This window comes from Macrotis lagotis, chromosome 2 (assembly GCF_037893015.1).
Source record: "Macrotis lagotis isolate mMagLag1 chromosome 2, bilby.v1.9.chrom.fasta, whole genome shotgun sequence".
Classification (NCBI taxonomy): Eukaryota; Metazoa; Chordata; class Mammalia; order Peramelemorphia; family Peramelidae; genus Macrotis; species Macrotis lagotis.
The window spans coordinates 169836336-169855785 of NC_133659.1; the positions used below are offsets into that span (position 1 = coordinate 169836336).

A 19450-nucleotide genomic window follows, 5' to 3' on the forward strand; every position below is an offset into this window, starting at 1 on the left:
TGTATGGGGAGCCTTTCATTCTTTCTTTTTTTTGTTGGTCTCCTAGTGGTATATATCTAAGTCCATATATGGGCATTTTAGCTATTTTCTATTTTAGCCACTTTTATTTCCTAATTCCAAATTGCTTTCCAGTTTGTTTGTGTACAACTCCATCTGTATTTCCATAGCTCCTCCAACATTGACCATTCTCAAAGTCTTATTTCTTCCTTCAAAATATGGATTCAGCTGGATTCAGGATTCAACTACTTTCATGAATTCCAGTGCCTGTGCCACTGTATTAGTTCACACAGGTCCTTATTATTTCGTTTCTGGATTCTGTGTTTTATTTACCTCTTCACATTTTCTTCTTTGGGTTCAGTTTAGTTCAGTTCAATTCACTAAACATTTATTAAGTCTTTACTTTGTGCCAGGAACTGTGATAAGTGCTGGGCATGCAAATAAGAAAAAGAAAGTCTCTGCCCTCGATGTACTTGGAATCTAGTGGGAAGAAAGTAGCCTACAAAAAGAAGGTGGAAAGCATGGGCTGTCAATTTTGGGGTTATCTGGCACAGGGGCATGATGTTCTCTTGAGTCAGAACCAATTAGAGAAAATGAAGTTTATGGAACTTTATGGAGTCATTGGAAGCTGATGGAAAATGAAATTATGGAAATTATGGAAAGTTCTGTAAAGCAAGACAGTTGGAAGAATTTATTCTTCTATCCTCCTGGCTTCCTGGCCTGAGGGGAGAATCAACTGGAAGATTGGGGAAAACTACTGAGGTTTAAAAACTGATTCAAACTGTATGGTAATGAGAATTTGAGTGATGGGCTTATCCTGGAGGAAACCATGAAGTTCCCTGGAATTAATACCAAGGAGATTGTAGTTGTTAAAAAGTATATAATATAAAATATATACAATACATAATAATACTGTAATATGATACTGAAAAGAATATAATCATGACAACTATATAACATTTATGTTATCTTTATATTTTTTAAAGCTCTCTACACATATCATCTCATTTTATCCTCACAAGAGTCCTGAGAATTAGGGTTTTATAGGTGAGTATACTAAAACACAAAAGCTAAGTCACAGAGTTAAGTATCTTAGTCAGGATTTGAACTTAGGTCTTACAGATTGGATGCTCTGTACTTTATACACAGTACCATTTAGATGATCTAGTTATGTATCTATAGTACACATAACATACACAAATGCATATATACTGTTCTAAGGGTCTTATTAGAAGTTTTAGTATTTATTTTATTCATTTTTATTTTTTAGGAAGTGAGATTTATAAAGTGACCTCAAAAAGTTTATTATTAAATATATTTTAGGAAAAATAAGTTATATATAGATTTCATGAACTCAAAAGTTCTAGGTCATTTCCATGATTTTGTTTTACTTCCAAAATGTGCCATAATTCATAAAGGAATTTCTAAACTACAGAAAATACTCTGAAAATTTTTACCATATGTGCTGTTTCTTTTCTTATGTAATTAGATTCTGGAATAAGGTACAAAGCAACCTTTGGTTAGTATTTGAAGCTAGCATAACTTGTACCTCAAAATTGGGTTTACTGTAGCTGGACAGGGAGCTGAATTGCTCTAGGAAATTGTTCTTTGACCTCTCCTCTTGGGTCAAGCAAGCCATTTCAAGAGTGCATTGGACAAAGGCAATTTACAGATGAGGAGATCAAAGCAATCCATAGCCATATGAAAAATTGCTCTAAATCATTAATTATTAGAGAAATGCAAATTAAAGCTTCTCTGAGGTACCACCTCACACCTCTCAGACTGTCCAATATGACCAGAAAGGATAATGATCATTGTTGGAAGGATTGTGGGAAGTCTCAGACACTATTACACTGGTGGTGGAGCTGGGAACTCATCCATCCTTTCTGGAGAGAAATTTGGAACTACGCCCAAAGGGCAACAAAAATGACCCAGCAATACCACTACTGGCTCTATACCCTGAAGAGATGATGAAAAAGGGTAAAAACATCACTTGTATAAAAATATTGATAGCCCTATTTGTGGTGGCAAAGAATTGGAAATCAAGTAAATGTCCTTCAATTGGGGAATGGCTTAGCAAACTGTGGTATATGTACGTCATGGAACACTACTGTTCTATTAGAAACCAGGAGGGACGGGATTTCAGGGAAGCCTGGAGGGATTTGCATGAACTGATGCTGAGTGAGATGAGCAGAATCAGAAAAACACTGTACACACCCTAACAGCAACATGAGGGTGATATTCAACCTTGTTGGACTTGCTTTTTCCATCAGTGCAACGATCAGGGACAATTTTGGGCTGTCTGCAATGGAGAATATCATCTGTATCCAGAGAAAGAGACTTGGAGTTTGAACAAAGTTCAAATTTAATTTAGAAAAAAAACAAACAGATATCTTATTGTCTGATCTTGTTATCTCTTATAGTTTTTGTTTCTTAAGGATATGATTTCTCTCTCATCACACTTAATTTGTATCAGTGTACAACATGGAAACAAAATAAAGACTGACAGATTGCTTTCCATGGGGGGGGGGGGGTAGGGAAGTAAGCTTTGGCAAAAAATTGTAAAACTCAAATAAAATCTTTAATAAAAAAAAAGTGGGGGTGGCTAGGTGGCATAGTGGATAAAGCACTGGTCTTGGAGTCAGGAGTAACTGGGTTCACTGGTCTCAGACACTCAATAATTACCTAGCTGTGTGGCCTTGGGCAAGCCACTTAACCCCATTTGCCTTGCAAAAACCTAAAAACAAAAAAAAAGTGCATTGGAGATGAATCCCACTAGTTCATGAAGGTGATTGTGTTTCAAATGTCTAACAAACACCAAGTGAAGCAGCTCAGTTTCAGGATAGTACTATAAATAAATTCTAGTTTTTGATTTTTCAAAACTGACATTCCTATGGGCTGTCATCTGATTAGGTATTATTGGCCATTTTCACATGATATTTACGTTAACACAGGGTTGTTTCATAATGAACTAATGTATGAGGTGTTGTGGTAGTGTTACTGTTACAGGATATTTGAGAAGATTCTACCTAAATCCTACCTTGTTGATTTCTGAAATTCTTCAGTAGAGGAGCATAATTTCTGTGACTTAAATTTTGTTGCTGTCAAATTGCAAATGCCCCCTTGCTGTCATAATATCTTTAGCTCTCGTAGCTATTCCACCTTGTGTATGAGTTTATAAGATAGTGTTCTTAGAGCATGTTTTGTAATGGAGAGAGGGTAAATGGAACATGAGTGCATGTGCCGAGGAGACGGAATAAATTATGCTGTGTTTAGGTGGCTGTGCTGTAGACATTTGTGATGCCACAAAATTCTTAGTCATTACTGACAACGATGTTACTTGGTCTTTCTCTCTCAAGTCTCTCCCCCTCTAGTCTGTCTTCCAATCTATAACTGTCAAAATGACTTTCCTAAAGCATGAGTTGGCTTATGTCATTACTGTGCCCAATAAACTTCAGGGGTTCTCTCTACTGTGCCATTTTAAAAAGTTCTGGCACTGAAAACCCTCACACCCTGGATCTAACTTTCCTTTTCAGTCTTAAAATATATTGTTTCCTTTACATGTTCTTTTTGTTCAGTGAAAGAGCTTTCATGCTGTTCCATACATGTGCTATTCTGTCTCCTGTCTCTCCGCTTTCTCTCCCAAAGATGGAATGAATTTTTGTCTCACTTCTGTTTTTTTAGAAATTCTAAAATGAAAGACATATCAGAAGGCCTCAAGAACCACTTTTTTTTTTCTTTCAGGTTTTTGCATTGCAAACGGGGTTAAGTGGCTTGCCCAAGGCCACACAGCTAGGTAATTATTAAGTGTCTGAGAACAGATTTGAACCCAGGTACTCCTGACTCCAGGGCCAGTGCTTTATCCATTACTCCACCTAGCCACCCCTTAATGGTTGACGTTTTTTATAGGAGTAGGAACAGTCAGTGAGACAATCAAATTTCCTTTTGGCTTTTATCATTAGTTGGTACCTTTGTAATTGAATAATAATGTGACAGTTCTGTTTTTCAGTTACAGTGCTTCTGTATAGATTCTGACCAGGAAAAAGTTTTTTTTCCTCTATAGTCCTTTAGCACTCTCTTGCATTCCTGAAATAAAGTACATATATGGCAGGAGTATCATTTAAATATCAATCAAATGGAAATAACAGAAGAAAAGATTTCTGTAAATTTATATTTTATGTGAAATAAAATTGTCTTGGACACTTCTGCCTCTGTCTTTATATCCATTTTATCTAGGTGTAGTGTAGGATGATAAACCTCAATTTGTCTGCTCTACTGTTTGTTTTCTTCTTGTGATTTGAAAATCTCAAAAATTTTGTATTATTGAAATTGAAGAGTCTGAGCCAAAACAGTTTTCATACTTTATAAATGAGGAGTTTGGGGCTCTTTTCCTTTCATCTATAAAACTTGATGTTGTTAATTTGATGTCCTCTAAGATTTCTAGCCTATGAACCCATGTCATTTCTAGAATATGAATTATTGCTGTTATCAACAATGGGCCTAAAATCCATTTAAAACTATAGGTGATTAAGAGATTCCTAATAATTGTCTTAGGAGGTTCAAAAATGAGAAATAGAAGCTCACACCCACTATGTTTGTCTTTGTGTATATTTGAATATGTATATCTTCTAGAAAAGAACCATATACTGTCTGAATTAGTTACATTGAATACATATAGCACCTTGGGCAAGAGAATATGTTTAAAATTTAGAGTGACTCCTTAAAGTAGGATTTCACAAATTAGAATAAAAAGAAAAGATATTTTATATGAGACTAATGACTATTTGTTGACATCAAATTTAGAAGTTTTAAGGTGGAATCTATTTTTCTATTTCTTTTTTGACTTAATTCCATAGAAGAATCAGTTATTATATGCAGGGTTCTTAAGGGACTGTGATGTTGAACATGTCACAAGGTTTAACAAGTGGTTAGATGTATATGAATGGGTAAATTTGATTTGAGGCAGTTTCCATTTGTTTTAGGCCAGTTATGAAAGTTCATTTAAGCAAGTGCAAGTTGGTAAAACAGGAGTAGTATTTAACATTGTCTCCTTTTTACATGATTTTGAATTTTTGAAAAAACCATTTAGCTAAGTGAAGTGCTAGGAGGTGGCATCTTATTGGTAGGCAGATCCATTTTCATTACTTTAATTGTGTGATTTATCAGGATTTTCAGCCTTTTATAAATGTTAGTGTGCTATAGGGCAGAATTAAAAGGATTTAGAATAAAAGGAGTTTAAGAAAAGGACCTTGTGACAGGATTGCTATACTTTTTACATTTGGTGGATTTAGCTAGCAATTTTTCATTTTCATCATCAGACTTCATTCAGTTAAACACCGTGTAGAGAGCAGGTGTGTGTATTGTCATTCTATCCCATATGTGAATAAACACACCATTTTATATATAAAAAAATTAATCCTCCACAACTTGGAGGATTACGTTTTTCCCCGGAATTACACGTGGGGTAGTGCCTCCATTAGGCATTGTGGAGAGCACATGTTGCTGTTTGTGCTGTATGAAAAATCAGGTTAATAGCTGCCATGTTCATGAGATTTCCACATCCTTTTTAATGTATTAATATTCAAATTGTCAGTAAATTTTCAGTTAATTAACTTATTTCATGTAGATCATGATTTTCATACATTGCCTTCCATTTTCTGAGTTGATCATAAAATACTGTGAAGCATGCCCTGAAGAGATTTTTTTTTTTTTTTTTTTTAGTTTTTGCAAGGCAATGGGGTTAAGTGGCTTGCCCAAGGCCACACAGCTAGGTAATCATTAAGTGTCTGAGGACGGATTTGAACTCAGACTCCTGACTCCAGGGCCGGTGCTCTATCCACTGTGCCACCTAGCCGCCCCAAGAGATTTTTCTTCAACTATGTCACAATAGTATATATTTTAGAAGGATTTTATTATTCACATTTGTCTATGCCATATCCCTGCTCATTAATTTTCCTGCTTTTATGGGTTTTCATATTTGTTTGCCTTCATGTTTAATTTTGGTCTTTACTTTGAAGAATATAAAATTTTTAACTACATTGATCAGTGAACTGATATGCCTTTTGCATAAGTTCATGCAGTATGGACAATGTGTTTTTCCTACTAAGAAGAAAGTACACTGCACTATTTTAACCTTAAGCAGAAAAAATGGAATTCTGCTACAAGTTCATATTGGAAAAAAAAATCTAAATCCTAACTTAGCAGTTGTTACTTTTACAGACCAAAGATGCTTCATTTATCAAAATTTCACATCAGTGAGTATAGTATAGATGGAAGCCATAGAGATTGGGTAAAACCCAGAAGGAAAACAAGGATAATTTTCAAGTTATTCATAAACTTCTTATTGAATGCAAGGTTATGGATGTGAACTATTTTAATATTACAATTACCCCTACATATACATATGTGTATATATATATATATGTATATATGTATTTATATAAAATACCCCAATATGAAGTTAGATAAACTTTAATATATACTAGATCTATTAATTATTGATAGTAGTAGTGATACAATTAATAATTGTAGCAACAACCTCATACTGTTGATTATAGGATCTGATAAATTTCTTTAGAAAAGGTTAGCGGTATATAATTCATTGTAAATTAAGCATTGAACTAATATATCTCAAGTGCTTTCCTCTAAACAATACCATTGATTTACAAAGTAGACTCAGTGTTTTTCAGTTGATATACTGTTTCTAAGAGGTATAAAAATATTTTTAAAAATGAGTTTTTATTTATATATATTTCCATTAAATATAATTTTGCTTAATCTCTTCCTCCAGTGATCCATCCTTTACAGCATATAATATTTTTAAATATAAAATTGTAAAAGAGAGAGGAGGAAAAAGAACCAGCAATGGTGGCTAGTACCTCAAAAAAGCACGAATATATGTATGTTGTATCATTCTCGGAAACCTCTCACCTCTTCAGAGGAATGTACAGATGTCTCACCATCCCTTCTTTTTGACCATGCTTGTTCTTTAAAATTTTGCAACATTCAGTTTTTATTTTTTTGCAATTTTTCCCTCAATTTTTTCCCATTTCCCCCCAATTTCCCCCAATTTATATAGCATAACATATTAATTTATTGTGTCAAAAAATAGATCCTTTCATACAAGGAGATCCAAGGGTTCTGGTTAGTTTTTTTTAAATATCTGTCATGATATAATTAATAAGGTATGGAGAGTGTACTCATTGGATGCAAAATTTTTTCTCCCTTAATTCCTACCTTTGTTGGTTGTCTCTTCCTTCGGAAGCTGAAAGCTGAGTTACCTTATATGGATGCAGAATGGCATATGAGAAAGAGCCTTTTCTTCCATGATCAGAGAACCTGATTTCAAATCCTTCTGGTATCAATTGCCATCTAACTCTGTTCTTTTTGATTTGATTCTGTCAACTATAGCATTATTGCCTGAATAGAAGACAAAACCCTTGGCCTTACCATGAGCATGGTGCTAAAGAAGAACTTTCCTACTTCTTGATTACATTCTGTCCACATGACTCAGTATCTTTCAAGACCAGATTGTTGTTCTGTTGCTATTATTATTATTATTATTATTAATTTTAACCTTTTCTCCCTTCTCTTTGTAAAAAGATCAGGGGCTGGGATAGCTAGGTGGCGCAGTGAACAGAGTACTTACTGGCCCTGTCGTCAAGAGGACCTAAGTTCAAATCTGGCCTCAGATACTTAATAATTACCTTGCTATGTGATGATTTTGGGCAAATCACTTAACTCCACTGCCTTGCAATGAATTAGAACTCCAGGCCTAGGTACACATCACAGCTTTTTCTGTTATTCTCTATAGATTTTAGCATGTTGTTTATCCTGTTTTCCTATCATTAATAATAGAATGGAGGATATCATCTAATTTACTAGGGACATTTTTTTAGAATGAGAAGATAACTTGTTCTAGTCCATTTCAGCTGCTTCTTAGAGAATTTCCTAGAAGAGTTAGTGACTCTAAATAATACCTTTCTTTCTATTTATTTGGCATATTTTTAACACACTGAAAGTAAAGGATAAGGAGGAATATGGAGAGAAAAAGGAACTGGGAAACATGGATCATAGTCACTAGAAACATAAACATACAACCAAAAGCTTGGAGGATATCTGGTACATACATATGTGACTCAATCACATGAAAGCTCTCTAGACCTTGAGTCAGCTGATCTTCAGATTTTGTCAAGTAGATCAAAAAGATTAGTGATCCATGAGAAGCCTTCTCCTCACTAAGGTGATGCCTGGCTCTTTTCACTCCTACTTTGGCATTATTCTCTACTGATATGGATGAAGGTCACATTTTATAGAAATGCACAGAATCACTCGGAAATCATCTGATTTTTGTCTAAATTTTAATATCACAAGTAGTATTTTTAAGCAGAATCATTCTGCTAGTTTGTTCTTGTACTTCTTTATTGAAAAAGACTAAAATGACATCACTATGAGAAAATTTACATTGTTTCTGGGTATATCGAATCAGACTAAAATGAGCTCAGAATGCTCCATCACAGGTTTGGCAAAAATAGTCCATGTGAACAACTCTAAATTTATGAATGTCACATTTCCTTTGAGTTGCTTCAGTTCTGCCTTCCCCATGGAGCTCAACACCCTCACTAACGAAGGTACACCATGCTGGGTGGTCCTGTTCCAGTGTCTCCCATCTGTACTATCAATTCTTTTTTTGGGGGGGGAGGTTTGTAAGACAGTGGGGTTAAGTGACTTGCCCAAGGTCAAACAGCTAGGTAAATATTAAGTAGCTTAGGCTGGATTTGAACTTGGATCCTCTTGACTCCTGGCTAGTGCACTATTCACTGCACCACCTAGTTGCCCCTATACAACCATTTCTATGCTTTTTTTTTTTTAATGTTTTTGCAAGGCAAATGGAGTTAAGTGGCTTGCCTAAGGCCACACAGCTAGGTAATTATTAAGTGTCTGAGACTAGATTTGAACCCAGGGCTGGTGCTTTATCCATTTCACCACCTAGCCGCCCCCATTTCTATGCTTCTTAAGAGAGTCATTCAAGGTACCACAGTATTGCTTTTTCTGACCCCCTTGTGAGCTTTTGCCCTGTGTGAGTTCTCCATAAAATAGTCTTTTTGACAATCCTATATCTGGTATTCTAATAACTCATCATCCTTGTACTCTCTTTAATAATGTTGGAATGCTAGGCAGTTTAGTTTGAGAAAGGACCACAGTGTCTGGTATCTTCTGCTAGGTGATCTTCAGAATCTTCCTAAGACAATTTATATGGAAGTGATTCTGTTTCCTGACATGGCAGTGATAGATTGTTCAGATTTCACAGGCATACAGCAATGAAGTCAACACAGCAGCTTTGTGGACCTTCAATTTGGTAGTCATTCTCTCCCATGCTTTGTTTTGGAGCCTCCAAATACTAAGCTAGCTCTTGCAGTGTGTGTGTGTTAACCTCATTGTAAAATTGTACCTCCCTGGAAAGGACACTGCTGTATTTGATGTTTCCACATATGGTGGTGTGGTGCTGGTTGATGCATCACCTTTGTTTTCTTGGTTTTAATTTTTAGACCAAAATGAGGAGAAGCAACAGAGAATTGATCCATACTTAGTTGCATCTTAGCTTCAGAGGCTGCATTGAGTGTACAATCATCTGCAAACAGAAGATCTTGTACCAACACTCCCTCCACTTTGGTCTTGGTTGGTAGCCTTTTCAAGTTGAAGAATTTGCCGTCAGTGCAGAAGCTGACCTTGAGGTCATGTTCATCCTCACTGTAGGCATTTGATAACATGGTTGAAAATAGTATGCTAAAAAGCATGGGAGCAAGGACACATTTTTCCTTTACTTCATTGGTGAAAACTCGAGAGCATCATCCACTATCCAGAAACCCCATGAGTTTATTGTCATGGAATTGATGTACAATACTGATGAACTTCTCCAGGCAACCAAATATTGACATAATTTTCCATAAGCCCTCATGACTGATGGTATAAAAAACCTTGTTCATATCCAAAGATGTATACAAATCTCTGTTGTGTTCTTTGCATTTTTCCTGGAGTTGTTGGGCAACGAATACCATATTGACTTTTCCTCAACCCTTTCTGAAGCCACACTGGCTCTACAGAGATGAATGATGGAGGCATCCTTGAAATCTTTGGGGATAACCTCTTCATGCCAAATAACTTGGAAAATTTCATTCAGTTTTTGGATGTGCAGTGGCCCCCCTACCTTGTAGATCCCAGCTGGAATTAACACCAGGTACTTTGCTGCTTGAAAGGAGCCTAATGCCATTCAAAACCTCTTATTCAGTTGGAACTTCAGATTGGGTCTGATTGACTTTAACTTGAGGTAAATGGTCAATGACTACTGCATTGATTGCAGCTGTAGCAGCGGGGCTAGAGCACCAGTGCTGGAGTCAAGAGGACCTGAATTCAAATTTGGCCTTAGACACTTAATAATTGCCTAGCTTTGTGACACTGGGCAACTCACTTAACCCCACTGTCTCAAGCAAAAAAAAAAAAAAAAAAAAAAAGAACACTATGGAAGTGTTCAGCCCATCTCTTTAGGATCATCTTCCTATCCTTAATGTGGATCCATCAGCACTGAATAGTTAAGATGCACCATATGTCTTTGACCCATAAATAGCCTTCAGAGCATCATAAAAGCGCTTTGGTTTGTTACAATCTGCTTAAAACTGAATTTTTATCTGCCTTCTTGCTGAACCAAGAGTCTTGCATCTCTCTAAGCTTCACTTGTACTTTACTTTTGATGGAATTAAATAACAGCCTTTTGTGGACGGAGCCAAGATAGCAGCATGAAGGCAGCATGCCCAGACAACTCTGACCCCCCAAACCCCCCAAAAACAAATGAAGGGTGACTAGCCAAAATTTAGAGGGGCAGAACCCACAGAAAGACTGAGTGATACACTTTCCCAGTCCAAAATAACAGAACTTCCGTGTGAAAGGTGTGCTTTACCAGGACTGGAGGTTGGGAAAAAAGCCACAGCTCAGCCCAGCACAGACCAGAGATCACCAGCAACAGCCTGAAGGGGCGGTGAGAGAACTCTGCTGCACCTGGGTGAGCGTGAAGTGAGGAGCTCGGCCACAGAGCCTGCAGCGAAAATTAGGAGAAACCAGCCTGCACCCCCATAGACAGTAAAGGAAGTCTGCAGAGAATTCTCTGCTCTCACTGGGGTAGGACTCTCCTGTTTGCCTACACTCACATATTGCAGTTTGGGCTTCCATACTAAGTTAAGTAGTTGGATCCTGCCTTATAGCCCCAGGGCAGAGGGCATTGCTGGGGTCATCTACATATCAAAGCACAGGCTAGAGAGCATAAGACCTTGGAGCAATAAAGGTCCCAATGGGGTGTCCCAAAAAAACCAACCACAAAGCCTTTGAAGTGCTATAAATGAGTCTTGGATTGAGGTAATGAGTAAACAACAGAAAAAGAAGGATTTGACCATAGAGAATCACTTCAGTCTAGTGGAAGATCAAAGCACAAACTCAGATGATGACAAAATTGAAACTTCCATATCCAAAACCTCTAAGAGAAATAGAAAATGGGCTGTGTATATACTGTGTATGGACTCAAAAAAGACTTTGAAAAGCTATTAAGGGAGGTGGAGAAAAAATTGGGAGGAGAAATGAGAGCAATGTAGAAAAATCATGAAAACCAAATCAAAAGCTTGGTGAAAGATATACAAAAAAATTCTGAAGAAAATAATATGTTAAAAACCAGTTTAGGCCTAATGGAAAAAAAGGAGGAGAAGAGGAGAAGAATGCCTTAAAAAGTAGAATTGGCCAGATGGAAAAGGAGATAAAAACCTCTCTGAAGAAAATAACTCCTTCAAATGCAAAATGGAACTAAAGGAAGCTGATGACTTTGCAAGAAAGCAGGAAGAAATAAAACTCTTACAAAACCCAAAATTAGAAGAAAATGTGAAATATCTCATTCAAGAAATAATTTGAAAATTATTGGGCTATCTGGAAGCCACTACCAGGAGACAGCCTAGACTTCATTTTTCAAGAAATAATACAGCAAAATTGCCCTGAGATCCTAGAAGCAGAGGGTATAATAGAAATTGAGAGAATTCACAGGTCATCTCCTGAAGGGGATCCAAAGAAAAACTTCCAGGATTATTATAGCCAAATTCCAAAACTTCCAAATCAAAGAGAAAATTCTAAAAGCTGCCAGAAACAGACAATTCAAGTACCTAGGCTTTATAGTCAGGATCACACAGGATCTGCCAGCATCTACATTAAGGGCTCGTAGGGATTAGAATATGATATTCCAGAAGGCAAAAGATTTTGGTTTACAACTGAGAATCAACTACCCAGCAAAACTGAACATCCTCTTTCAGGGGAAAAGATGAATTTTCAATGAAACAGGGGACTTTCAAACTTTCCTAACAAGATGACCAGAGCTGAACTGAAAGTTTTATCTCCTAAGTACAAGATGCTGGTGAGCCAGAGGGAGTAGAAGAGAGGAACTAACTATGAGGAACTTGATGATGTTGAACTGTTTGTATTCCTGCATGGGAAGAAGATATTGATAACTCATATGGACTTTCTCATTTATAAGAGCTGTTAGAAGGAGCATATATAGACAGGACATAGGAAGAAATGGAATATAATGGTATGATGTGGTAAAGGGATGGAGTCAGTGGATGATGGGGGAAAGTACTGGGAGGAAGGAAAAGGAGATGATGAAGAAGAAGCTGAGAGATTTCACATAAGAGTCACAAAAATAAAGCTTTTTCAATGTAGGGGGGGGAGGCAAGGGGGAATGAATGTGCCTTCATTCTCATCAGAAATGGCTCAGGGAGGAAATGACATGCACACTTAATAGGGTGAGAAAATCTCTCTTGCCCTGGAGAAGGATGGGAGGAAAGGGCTGGGATGAGGGGGAATGGGGGGAGGGAAGGAGGGAATAGATGATAGAAGAGAGGGAAGATCGAGGGAGAGAGTATTCAGATTCAACACAACTTTTGGACAGGGCCAAGATGAAAGGAGAGAGAGAGGATAGAATAAATGAGAATGGGGAGAAATAGAGTAGAGGAACAGCTAGTAATAGCAACTGAGGGAAAAATATTGAAGCAACTTCTCTGGTGGACTTATGATAGGGAAAGCAACTCACCCCAGAGACAGAGCCATTGAAATCTGAACACAGACTAAAGAACATTTTTTTTTCCTCTGTATTCTTGAGGTTTCCCATCTTCTTGGGGGGAGGGGGTTTAAGTTTATTCTTATGTTTACTCTTATAACATTCAATTTACATCAATGTATGGCATGGAAACAATGTAGAGACTGTCAGACAGCCTTGGTGGGGAGGGAAACGAGGCGGGGAGGGAAATTGTAGAATTCAGAACCTTGCAAAAAATGATGGGTACATATTACCTTACCTTTATATATAATTGGAAAACAAATAAAATGTTAAAAACAATAAATAACTACCTTCTTAGAAATAGATGAACTATCCTGCTGGTAAACCCTGTGGAGTTCTCTTTTTTCATTAAGCACCTTCTGCATTTCCCCATCATTTTCATCAATCCCATTTTGATGTTTGGGAGTGTTCTCACCCAGATGAATAAATGCGGTGCTGTATACCAGGTCTCTGAAAGCTGCCCATTCTTTTCCTGCTCCACTATTGCCAACTGTATGTTGGCTCAGTTTACCCTCCAAGTTAGTATCAAATTGTTCCTGCTCATAGAGATGCTCTAATCTCTTGACTTTAATTCTTCTAGTTTTCATTTTGCCATTGGGCCATCCATTCGGTTGAAAATGAATATTTAACTTAGAGAGGATGAATCTGTGATCAGTCCACTCTACACCACACATTATCTTTATTACTTTCTTATTCTGTCTCTCTATTGTCCTTAAGATCACATAGTCTAATAGGATGCCAGTGTGTGCTATGAAAGTGCATCCAGGAAGTTTTATCAAATTTGGGTAAATGCTTGGGATGAGAAGATGTGCAAGTCTTCACTAGAAAGTGACCATTGCTGTTGTTGTTTCCAACTCCATTCCACTCAAGGACTCCCTGCCATGACTGGTAATCTGAACCTACTCTAGCATTAAAGTGACCTAGAATTATGAGCTTGTCCTCTTTGACACGTTGATGATAAGGGTCTTCAGGTCTTTGTAAAATTTTTCTGTAACTTCATCAGTTTGTCATAATGATAACATAATCACTGATGATGGTGATATGGCATTTTCCTTGAAGTGGCAATCTCATTGTCAAGTGCCTTTATTCACTTCTTTTGGTAGGTATTCAAGAATGTTGATTAGGTTAGTTTTTTTATTTTTATGTTTTTGTAAGGCAAATGGGGTTAAGTGGCTTGCCCAAGGCCACACAGCTAGGTAATTATCAAGTGTCTGAGGCCAGATTTGAATTGGGTACTCCTGACTCAAGGGCTTGTGCTCTATCCACTGCGCCACCTAGCCACCCCAGATTAAGTTAGTTTTGTTTGCAAAACCTACTCCATCTCCATGACTCTCCTCTTTACTCTGGCCCCTGTAGAAAAACATGTATCCAGTTCCAGCTTAAGTCAACAGGCCTTCATTTCCCAGCCTTTTTTCACTCAGGGCTGCTATTTGGATATGATAACCTGCTGAGTTCTCTTGCAACAGGAACTGTTTGCCTTTCAGGTCTGTTGGATTTTATACTGTCTATGAGTGTGTGCATTTTCCATGCATGGGTGGTGAATGGAATTTTCTTTGAAGAAATTTCTGTAGATATTTTTGCATGTCTACTACACTGTGGATTCCACCTGCTGTGTATATTAGGCCAGGGTTATGTAAGCAGACAATTTTTTAGGGCAGCTTTTCTAGCCCCTCCCTCATATCAGGAGGTGAGTAGTGTGATCCTTAAAAGGGCTTCTTAGTCAGTCAGGGGGCTGCCAAATCTCATTGCTGCCAGTCAGGAAATGACCCTATGACCTGCATCACCTTGGTGCAAGATTGACTACAGCTGCTTCATCAATTGCCACAGGACTCTGAGGAATAGTCAAGTGATATGAGTGATGTCTTTTGATGTGTGCTTAATTTGGATTTAAATGAAGTAGAGTTGCACGAAGCCATCTACCTCACTCTTTCTTCCAAAGTCATCATGATCCAGCATGGCATGAACAAGTCAACTGGTGATGGCTCTAGATGCAGTGGATGTCCTTGGCCTCTTCAATGGCTAACCAAGCTCCAAGGGCTCCAAAGGACCTGTTTCAGCTGTCTTCATGGTCATTGGAATGAAGTGTTCTCTCCTCTGCCCATTCAACCACTGGAAGACTTCACATCCTTGGTGTAGACACTCCCTACACCAATGAGTTTGAGACTCTATCTTGGTTATCCTCAAACTGTTTTAGCTCACCCTTAGAATGGTTTGATGAGATGTGACCACTGTTCAGGCTATAGTTTCTTGGAGTCACAAGTGAGAGTTAGGTGGCTCAAGTGGACATCAAAGGTGGAAAGTAGCCCTAAAAAGGGTTCAGCAGCCCTCACACTAGAGGTACTATTTTTTCTTTTTTTTTCCCCCTCTATATGTTTCATTTTATTTGTTTCATCTTTTTTTTTTTTTTTTTTTTAGATTTTTCAAGGCAATGGGGTTAAGTGGCTTGCCCAAGGCCATACAGCTAGGTAATTATTAAGTGTCTGAGGTTGGATTTGAACCCAGGTACTCCTGACTCCAAGGCTGGTGCACTATTCACTGTGCCACCTAGCCGCCCCTGTTTCATCTTTTTTTATAGAAAGATTTTATTTATTTTGAGTTTTACAATTTTCCCCCCATTCTTGCTTCCCTCCCCCCACCCCAACAGAAAGAATTCTGTTAGTCTTTAAATTGTTTCCGTGGTATACATTGATCTCAGTCAAATGTGATGAACAAGAAATCATATACTTAAGGATGAAAAATAAATTATGAGACAATAGCAAAATTACATAATAAGATGATGTTTTTTTCCCCTAAATTGAAGGTAATAGTCTTTGGTCTTTGCTCAAACTGCACAATTCTTTCTCTGGATACAGATGGTATTCTCCATTGCAGATAGTCTAAAATTGTCCTTGGTTGTCACACTGATGGAATGAGCGAGTCCATCAAGGCTGATCATCATCCCCATGTTGCTGTTAGGGTGTGCAGTGTTTTTCTAGTTCTGCTCATCTCACTCATCATCAGTTCATGCAGATTCTTCCATGCTTCCCTGAATTCGCATCCCTCCTGGTTTCTAATAGAACAATTGTGTTTAATGATATGCATATACTACAGTTTGTTAAGCCATTCTCCAATTGAAGGACATTCACTTCAATTATACTTTGCCACCACAAACAGGGCTACTATGAATATTTTTGTATAAATTATGTTTTTACCATTTTTCGTAATTTTTTCAGGGTATAGACCCAGTAGTGATATTACTGGATCGAAGAGTATGCACATTTTTGTTGCCCTTTGGGCATAATTCCAAATTGCTTTCCAGAAAGGTTGGATGAGTTTATAGCTCCACCAACAGTGTGTTAGTGTCCCAGAATTCCCACATCCCTTCCAACATTGATCATTGTCCTTTCTGATCATGTTGGTCAGGTACTATTTTTTCTTGAACATACCCTTCACCCCAATTATTTCTGCTTAAAAATATATAAAGCACAATTTACATACAATTATACTTTTTCTTTGTTGATTATTTAAAAATTATCCAGAGGAGATTGCCTTTTTTCTTTCTTTGTATCCTCAGGGCTAAGCAAAATGCCTGAGATGTAATTTTGGTAACAAATATTGATTGGTTTGTTGATTTATTGATTGACAAATTGATTGTTGAGAGAGCAGTATATGATTTTATGGTAATTATGATGATGACAAAGGTGAATATCATTTTCTTTTCAAGCAAAAGAATGTTTCAGAGCCTCCTTGAATTAAAGTTTTTTCTTTCTTGGAGAGAAATAATTCTGATGAAAAGTACAATTTGCAGTATCTTGTGTAAGATTTTGGATTTTATATCTAGTTACCTTCTAGTGACTCATATTTTCCTCTGTTAAGAAATTTTATTGTTCATTGAATTAAATGAAGTCACTAACTGGTGAATAGTTACTAAAAGAGGTAGAAGTGGGGAGTCCCTTTACTTGCTTTTTGAAAAGGATTTGGTCTTACTTGATTTCATACCAAAAGCGTAAATTCATTAATATTGTGGCTTATTATCACATGCAACTGATAACCTTTAGAGATGAGTTTAAAAAAGAAAATACACAAAAAATCTTCTAACTTTAGCCTTTTTTATGCTTTTTTACAGATTCACAGAAGTGTGACAACTTTGCTGAGAAGAGGCCTCTGCTTGGCATTTGTAAGAGCATTGGATCTTCTGGGTAAGGCAAGATCTTTTAAAAAAAATGTTTTTTGGTCACTAATTTACAGTGACTCACTAGTAAACCTCCAGAAAACTTTTGATTTCATACTCTTTTTATTTTCTTTGGAAATTGTAAGATTTTGTGACATAATCATAGAATTTCTCATTCATTTAAGTATAAAACAAATAAATTTTTAATGCATTATTTTCATTATATAACACTTCTCTACTTTTGGTCTCTCCTAAAGGCACATCCCTTAGAATAACATCACCAAAAGGAATGAGAGAAAAAATACTCCATAAAATCAATACATACATCAGAAACTTCTGACATTATTTTCAAGGTCTCCCACCCATGGATTTCCCACTTTTTCTGCATTGTTGGGGGAGGGTTCAAGAAGAGGGGCTGGCAGTGCTTTTTCGTTTCTCTTCCTGTTTAACTATTTTTTTGTGATCAGTGACACATTTATTTCTAATTGTTCAATTCTTGAAAATCTCCCATAATTTAAAGTACATGAAGTCTTTTTCCTCAATTTACTGAGCAAGTACAGTGGTTTTATAGCCCTGAATTTTTATATTGTATTGGCTGAAGCAGTACTAATCAAATCACTAACTCTATAGAGTTCATTGACTTTTCTTACAGGCTAACAATGAGGTCAATTTATAACATTGTGTAAAAATGAAAACAAAAAATTTCCAGCTGTTCTCATTTCTTCCCAGTCATTTTTTTTAAATTGGGAAGAATTTAGTGAAATTAGTGACATTATTTATAAAATATCCTTGGGGCTTGAAGGGTGAGGGGGAAGAATAAATAATGGATTGAACAATATCATGATAGCCTACCCATTGTACATCTTCCAAACAAAATAAAATTGCAGTTGCTTCTTCCTTCAAGATGCTTGCATACCAGGCCTTGTGGTAACTTCCTCGGCCACCAGACTTTTGTCCCTAAGTACTTATCATTACTATGTAGTTGTTTTTAATTATTCCCTGTGTGTTTTGGACTACTGCTAAGATTTTTAAAAGAAATATTTTTTTATCTTTCATTTTTTGCTTAAATTTCCTCTGTATCCTTTTTTTCTTCAAGAGCTTCCTTCTAACAAAGAATTTAGGGAAAAAAAAAGAAAAAAACCTCTCTTCATTTTCTCCGAACATTTGTTCTTTGTAATTCTGAGACATTCATTTTCAGTTGTACTCTGTTGATTGTTTTTTCTATTTACATTGTTGCAGTTAATACTATATATTGTTTTCTTAACTCTCTTAATTCAGTTTGAATCTTTTCATGTAAATATTTCTATGCTTCTTTGTATCAGTCATATTTGTTATTTCCTACAGTATATCAGAATCTCATTACATTTCTGTGCCACTTCATTCACAAATTTATAGGCATTTAATTTATTTCTAGTTCTTGTCCACTTAAAAAAGCCCTCCTATAAATGTGTTGGTATGTATATTCTCTTTATTAATAATCTTAGTATCCTGGGTCTACCAGTCTACCAGTGGAATATCTAGATAAAAGAGTACAGTCATTTTAGCTACTTTGTTTGCATCATTCCAAATTGCCTTTTTTGGAGTAAGGATTTACAACTCCACTAAGTTATGGGTTCGTTTGCCTATTTTTCTTGCTATTTCCATTGTTTTATGATCTTTACCCAATTCCTTGACAGGTGTGCATTCTCAGAGTTGTTTTGATTTTCTTTTCTTTTTAAGGTTATTAATAGTTTCCCCTTCTTTTTGAGAACTATTTCATTTGTTTATTATGAACTTATTATTTCTTTGCAATTTTCACCAATTAGTTTAACAACAAAGGTACAAAAAGGCAAAAAAGTCCTTAAATAGAAACCTTAAAAAAAATCACCTATATTTTAGCAATGACCTTTTTTATTTTCTTTTAGATCTTTTCCCTTCCTTCAAAAAAACCCAAACCTCATAGATCTCTTGCCTTCTTTAATAATTTTATAGTCTTTTTTCATCAGTATACATGTTGTTCTTCTACTCCCTCTTTTCTTATTTTGAATTCTTTTGTATAAATCATAAATTTTAGAATTTTAAAGTCACAAGCGACCTCAGAAGCCATCTGTGCCAACTGGTACTTGATCAGAACAATTCTTTACATCAGATATGAGGAGTAGTCATCCAGTCCTTTTTTG

At 36.5% G+C, this 19450-nt stretch overlaps 1 protein-coding gene across 10 annotated transcripts in view; it reads left to right on the top strand.

The window, feature by feature from the left end:
* Positions 1-19450, top strand: part of BCAS3 (BCAS3 microtubule associated cell migration factor) — an 851656-nt gene that overhangs the window by 107764 nt on the left and 724442 nt on the right. For all 10 annotated transcript variants that reach the window (XM_074223544.1, XM_074223545.1, XM_074223546.1 and 7 more), the window contains exon 7: positions 17247-17319. In XM_074223544.1, the coding sequence (XP_074079645.1) occupies positions 17247-17319 (73 nt within the window). The remainder of the gene's footprint in view (positions 1-17246; positions 17320-19450) is intronic.